The 7,264-nt window shown below is 41.8% G+C and overlaps 1 protein-coding gene across 3 annotated transcripts; it reads right to left on the reverse strand.

The window, feature by feature from the left end:
* Nucleotides 1-1,266: 1,266 nt before the first annotated feature.
* Nucleotides 1,267-6,639, reverse strand: LOC147367569 (procathepsin L). Of its 3 annotated transcripts, none has more exons than XM_086315568.1 (8): nt 6,561-6,639; nt 5,052-5,188; nt 4,486-4,608; nt 4,236-4,382; nt 3,903-4,127; nt 3,064-3,229; nt 2,394-2,511; nt 1,267-1,666 (listed from the first exon to the last, which is right to left on the reverse strand). In XM_086315568.1, exons 2-8 carry the CDS (start codon nt 5,175-5,177, stop codon nt 1,567-1,569), a joined length of 1,005 nt encoding a protein of 334 aa, XP_086171694.1. In that variant the 5' UTR covers nt 5,178-5,188; nt 6,561-6,639; the 3' UTR covers nt 1,267-1,566. The 3 variants fall into 3 exon arrangements, with proteins under 3 accessions (XP_086171694.1, XP_086171695.1, XP_086171696.1); XM_086315569.1 differs by having other exon boundaries at nt 6,394-6,639; XM_086315570.1 differs by having other exon boundaries at nt 5,772-6,639.
* Between the last annotated feature and the right edge of the window lie 625 nt (nt 6,640-7,264).

Below are 7,264 nucleotides of genomic sequence, written 5' to 3' on the forward strand. Positions count from 1 at the left end.
ATGACTGAAGTGACTTAGCGTACATGCATGCAAGCGTTAGAGCTACATACCCACATAAACTAATTTGCTGAATTCTCTCTCATCTTTCTTTACTTCCTTTGCAATTTAACTATTATAAGGAACTATTCAAATATCTGGACTATAGGAACTACTTGTAGTAAGTTTGTACTTCAGATTTTTGTGATGATCAAATTTGCTTCCAGCTCTATTTCAAGTCTATTGTCTCCTCTGAAAAAAAAATCTTGTTAGATGACAGATGTGGTTTGGAACTTTTTGCAAGCTAAAGTTATAGAAACATCAAATATACTAAAATACAATTTAGACATCTACAGGAGGTATTCTGCTTTGACAGACTTGAAACTTTATTATTTAAATAAAAATCCATCATACTTTCACTCAATTTAGCATCTACATGTTTGCTTAGTCTTCAGTTGTTTCAGGAGTCTGTAGACAGCACTGAGTTAGCCTGCTGTTGTAAAGTAAGAGGAAGGGAAGCCTGACTGAATGTGATAAACTGCATTTTCCAGAAATGGCTGTGGACAAAGACTATTAAAGGTTTTGTGGGATATAAGGTTCCAGTTGTCCTCCATCTCTTATTTCCTTCACAATAGATTATGGCTAAATTAAATACTTCTGCAGCGCATTCTTTGTATTTCCTTGACTGGGAACATGAGACTTTTAAAACATGTATGCGTGCTTCTTTAGCTTGCAGGAAATGTACATATATTTTTACAATTTTTCTCCTAATAAAAATACATGGTTTCTTCAGAACAGCTTAAAGAAAATAATCATCCCTAATTCATCCAGAAGTTTGGCATATTTCCTTCCCATCTTTTAAGTATACAAAAATACTGTTTTATTTGTAGTCACTGTATAGCCATATGATTAGCCTCTTTTGTTCCTTTCTGAGGTTCTTTAATTCAGAGATTAGGTAGCTAAGCCCAAGTGTGCCCTAGTGATCTCATCAGTCTTCTGAGGCCAGAGGACTATTCTTGTAGCTCAGCCTTATTTCTTATGGATCTTGAACACATTTCTCCAGTTATTAACAAGCACCTGAAAATCTGTTAATCACAACCATTAAATTTACTTTTGGAAACACTAGGTAACACAGTTGACATAAAATATGCGTATTTAAAACTAAAATATTTGCAAAGTCACCCAGTGTCTAGTCCTAATGCAACATTGACATAGTCACTTATGTCTTTATAGGCCAATTATATACTCCAACTACTACAAGTTAATGCATTAAAAAGAAAAAGTTCCACCTTTATGTATTGAATTAAAATTTATTGTAAAAGGCAGAGTTTTATATATCCTTTTAAAAAATGAAAATTCAAAAGTCTTAGAGTTAAGCAATGAGTCTTCAACATTATAAAGCTATTTATAATAGTAATTAAAGTAGTGGTAACATTTTACCCTTATAAAAATGTCACAGCATTCAAATCACAACTTGGATCCTCAATGATTCAAGTGTATGATCTTATACAGTAAGGGTTTGGTCAGTTTTAAGATAAAATTCCTCCAGATAGGCTGTCCTCAAGTCCTCTACCATCACCATCCATCAGCTCAAACAGTTGGATAGCTGGCTGCTGTGGCAATTCCACAATGGTTGTTCTGGTCTTTGGCCATTTTCACGTAGCCATTCCAGCCCCATTCTGGACCCCAACTGAAAGAAGAACATGTTTTCCATTTTATACAAAGAATCAAGTACACATTAGTTTCATTAATAATAACTAATAATTAAAACAGTACTTATCATGTATTAGGTACAATTGTAAGTTCTGTTACATATATTTATATTACTCCTGTGGGTCCTTATCTTTACTTTTTAAGGTAAGAAATTGAGGCAGAACTGAGATTCCAATGTAGCAGTCCATCTCCACAGGCTATCTTACACCTCACTTTAAAGAGCTTTAGCTGTGAAAATTGATTCTTACAACCCTCACAGACCTCTAATCACTGGGAGTAAAATGCAATGGCAGGACATCAAATGATAATAGAAAGAAAGGATGCACAGAGGCCACTGGACTCTTGGACAATCTTTCAGACTGAAACAATCAGCAGAGGCAAATGTTTTTTGCCCACTATTCCTTGTTCAAAAATTAGAGACAGAAAAAGGAAGGCAGCTCTCAACTCTACAGGTGAAAAATTCTTTATCTAAAACCCTTGGGCTAAATGTGTTTCTGAATTAAGAAAATTTTCAGAATTTAAAAATGCAGTGTTACAAATACATAATAACCCCAACAAACTCACTAAAGAATCTTATAATCACATATTAGTACTTCTCTGTTTATTCTAACAAGGAGAAAGACTTTCTGGGATTTCAGAATTTTTGTACCTGTAATTAAATACTTCCCTTTTCAATTTAAAATATAACATTTGGGGTTTTATACCTGTTCTTGACAATCCAGAATTTATTGTTATTTGAATCTGTTCCTTCAAAGCCATAGCCAACCACCAAAACACCATGATCCAGGTCTTTGCTGCTGCAATCTGGATCATAATAAATACCTGGGAGAGTAAAATTCAGTGTTGGGATAAGGAGCTCCAAGTGACACATGAAAGTAACCCATTCTATCGACTAATTAAAAGAGAAGCATCTCAAAATTCAAAGAAATGTCATAAACAAATTCCAAATAAGACTTAAACAGTCAACCAAAAATGACTGATGAAAAATAAAAATAAAAACTCAACTTACTAGAAATCAACAAAATTCAACAAAATAGATAAATTTTGCACTTAAAAAAATACTTGAACTATTGGATTCTTTACAGTTCTAACTATAATAGTAAAACACTTTGAAAAAGGGCCCAACAATTGAAGAATAGTTACATATAGGTTGTATATAAAGAATTAATTACATAGCCATTTAAAAATATTTATGAAGAGTTTGTCATCATGAGAAAATGCTTAAAGTATAATGTCAAATGGAAACACCGTTATTAAATGAATACACTCAAAATTCTTTAGTCCTAGAAAACAGGACTCCATGCCAAAGTCAATCATGGTGGTGTCTTCCAATTTTGACTGCCTGAATTTCTATAATAAAAGACAAACACCTACCTGATTTATAGAACTGGAAGGATGTATGGCCTGCATCAATAGCAACAGAGATGGGGCCCACAGTTGCCACTGCCTTCATAAGGGCCTTCTCCCGCTGAGGGATGTCAACGAAGCCAGTGTCATTGGCGGCAGAACACTCAGGCTTATAGTTACAGCTATTTGTGTCCTTTTAAAGGTAAAGGGGAAAAAGACTTGATTACTTCACCTCCTGGGCAACATGAATTCTAGGACCATTAAGACTCAGCAGTTTGCAACTTAATGATTTCTAAGTCAATTTTGTTATAAAGCAGCCCAGAAAAATGCTACTGATTGGTTTGAAGTTGAAAAAGTAGTAGGTATTTCTTCAATGAGGCCATTAAGATCTACCTGGCCATAATAAATTTTTCACTATGGAGAAATATGCATTATATACAGAATGGTGTTTCCTACCTGGCGCTAGTGGTAAAGAATCCACCTGCCAATTCAGGAGACATAATAAGACACGGGTTAGGAAGATCCCCTGGAGGAGGGCATGGCAACCCACCCCAGTATTCTTGCCTGGAGAATCCCATGGACAGAGGAGCCTGGCGGGCTACAGTCCATGATGTCATAAAGAGTCTGACATGACTGGCGTGACTTAGCACGCATGCATGCATAGAAATGGCACACATATTCTCCATGTTGCATAGAAGACAAACTATGTTAACCATCTAAAATCAGAGACCTCTGCAATAGCTGATAATTTATAATGGCGGTTCTAACAGTTTGCATCTAAAATGTGAATGCTGAATAAGGTGTCTCTTATCTCTGAAAATGTTAGAAAGCAGAGCTGTAATGACAAGATAAGGAGCTCCTTTTACCGTTGCAAGATATGGATAAGATTCCTCTGAGTCCAGGCCTCCGTTGTCCTTAATATACTGGAAGGCATTATCCATTAGGCCACCATTGCAACCCTGATTGCCTTGAGCCCGAGAGCAGTCCACCAGGTTTTGCTCACTCAGTGAAACAAGTTTGCCAGTTTTCCGGAACATCTGTCCTTCAAGAGCACCAGTGGCACTAAACGCCCAACAAGAACCACACTGACCCTGAAAATAAAAGAGCCATCAGTTTACAAGCCAGATACAAAGACCAACAACAATCCATATACCCAAACACTCCTAAGTTAGAAGACCTGGATTTGAATACTGTCATACCTGATTCTTCACAGGAGTTACATAGCCTTTCTTAGTCCAATCCACAGATTTGGGGACATCAACAAGGAGAGGTTCATGGAACAGTTTCCCCTTCTTATGCTTCTGATTTTGAAAACCATTCATCACCTGCCTAAATTCTTCATTGGTCTTTAAGGAAAAGTAAATAAAATGTAGAAAAAGTAAGAAGTTATTTTGCTAAAGTACAGAGGAGAGGAGGCACAAAAAATTCAGCAACTCATGCCACACTCACCATGTCACCAAAGGCATTCATTGCCATGCGGAAGCCATGTTTCCCTTCGCTGTATTCCTGATTATGCAGGTCAATTATTTTCTTATTCTTCTCCCACACTGCTCTCCTCCATTCTTCTTCATTCTAGATGTAAACATATAATTGATCATTTTTATTTCTCCTTAAAACCCAACCCATGTTCACCAAATGGATTTTCAGACAGAGAAAAATTGTCAGGAATGGCTTTATACTTCTGGGAGCCGTTCTCCAAACTCCCACACAGGAATGCCCATGCTGTGCTCAGAAATATATGCTATTAAGTTACCTATACTTCTGGGAGCTGTTCTCCAAACTCCCACACAGGAATGCCCATGCTGTGCTCAGAAATATATGCTATTAAGTTACCTATACTTCTGGGAGCTGTTCTCCAAACTCCCACACAGGAATGCCCATGCTGTGCTCAGAAATATATGCTATTAAGTTACCACCTTGGTCAAAGTTGACAAAACTACTCCAGAAACTATTCAGACCAACAGCACAGACCATTCTCTGTGGGGGTCCCTCTGGATATTTCAGATGTTACCAACCATGCCATATAACCTCCTGTGAGTTGCCTTCCACTGGTGCCAATGTGCATCTAAATTTGGATCAAGTTTGGGAGCAGCTGATGCTACTCCCAAGCAAAGGACAGTCAGGAAGAATGAAGGATTCATATTTCAAAAACCTAAGAAAGAAAAAGAAATTAGTAAGTATTTGATGAGGCCAATCCTTAAATAAAAAAAGCTTTCTTCTGAGATGTTACAGCTACTATAGTGGACTGAGAACATTTAAATGATCTTCTCAAATATTTATGAAAGGTCTGTAGAAAAAGGTTAAAGATACAGATGGAGAAAAACAGATAAAATATTACACAAAATTTTTACTTTTTGGTTCAGCCATCAAATTGAAAAAACAGGCTGACAAGTGCTATAGGAATTGAAACCGACTTCACTATGAGTGCACTGAAAATTCACCATGGTAAGGATCGCTCAGCTGGTAAAGAACCCGCCTGCCAATGAAGGAGACCAAATAGACTCCAGTTCAACCCCTCAGTCGGGAAGATCCTCTGGAGAAGGAAATGGCAACCCACTTAGATATTCCTGCCTGGAAAATTCCATGGACAGAAGAGCTTGGCGGCTACAGTCCATGGGTCGCAGAGTCGGACAAGACTGAATGCACATGTACGCAGGCACGCACGGGTCTCTGCCATCTTACGGGTCGGAGTCCAGACAATAATAGCTAAGAAACCATTGGTTCAGGTTACTTACTGAAGAAGGTACGGAGGTGACGAAAAATTTTATTTATCAGGACGTCTGATCCAAAGTAGGGACAGACATGATTTCCGAAAAATTAGGTGCTACCTCACACCTTTCTTCTTGATTAATATACGGCAGAGGGAGAGTTACACCTTCGAATCTCCGCTACTTGAAAACTTTCTGAAAAGCCTCCCCAAGACAAAATGGGCCGAAGTGCACCCAGCCCTCCACCCGTCTTTCCCCTTGTCCTGTGTAGCCCACACTCCTTCTCTCTCCCTCCAACTGGCACGCGATCACGACGGCGACCTCAGCCCCAGTTCTCGTGCCAGACAGGGCCCGACTCTGACTCCTAGGGCTCGGAGAACCCTGCCGGGCTGAGCTCGCACCAGCGCTGCAGGTGGGGCCAGCCCAGGAACGTTGCCGCCCCACTCTCAGGCCTCCTCCACACTAGCCAGTCGCTTCCAGAGGATGTTTACGGTGGCGCAGCGAGCGACTGGTCCCGTAACCCTACGTTCGGAGGTCCGACTACAGCGATCCACCGGGACTTTGTGCCCAGAGACTGACCGGCCTAGTACCCACTGTGGTCTCAGCTTCGCCCTGGGTTTCCCCAAAATAGCCCTTCCCCCTTCACCACCTCAAGGAGGCCAAAGCTCGAGGCAGTGCCGACCCAACTTCGTTAACTCCCGGCGGATAGACGCTGTTGTTTGCTGGAGGTCGCGCCTACTCCCTCCCCGGAGTCCCTGGATATCGCCTCCTCCAGTCTCTGGCCCGGACCCGCCTCAGCCCGACTGGGTTCCTGACCTGCGGCTTCCAAAGCTGCGCAGGCGCACTCCACGGTCGCACGTTTATCTCTCCAAAGGTCGCCGAGGCCCGAGGTGCTGGCCAGGTCGCGCTTGACTCAGCCTTTAAGGCCTGGGTTTGCGGCCCGCCCGGCCCCGCCCCTCCCGCCTGCCCGCGCAGCGATTGGCTGAGCTGGTCAGCGGGCAGGGCCTCCAGGCGTGGGTACTCTGGGCGCGTGATGCGACTCTGTTCCAACTTGTCCCAGGGAAGGCCGTCCCAGCCTCAATGGGACCGACTACGAAGAGCTGGGGGTCCGTGGGCAGTGTTGAGGAGGGGTCCGGCGCCTTCCTGGGGACCAACATCAGCTAATTACCTCGAATTCCTATGCTCGGCTGGGTTCACAAAAAGAAGCTTACAGGGAGCCCCAACTGGATTTTCAGTGTAACTCTGTACCTCCTTTAGTCCTTGGTGAAAATCTGCGGGAGCACTGAGAACTGTCTTGTCTAGGGATTCCCGCTTATTCAACAGCAAAGGTGGGGCAGCCTGGAGGAACCCCGAGCCCGCAGGCAGACGTGTTCCCTCCCGGGTTGAGGGTGGTACCAGCTGAATTTGAGAAGAATCAGAGCGGAATGGCATTTCCTCAAAGCTTGTGCCCAAAACTCAGGAGGCAAAGGGATGGGCTGGGTGGGTCTGCAGAGACGGAGTGCATTTTGTTAAGCCCCTGT

Source organism: Bos grunniens, chromosome 8 (genome assembly GCF_055505025.1).
Source record: "Bos grunniens cultivar Pamir isolate PY7600 chromosome 8, Bosgru_T2T1.0, whole genome shotgun sequence".
Lineage (NCBI taxonomy): Eukaryota > Metazoa > Chordata > Mammalia > Artiodactyla > Bovidae > Bos > Bos grunniens.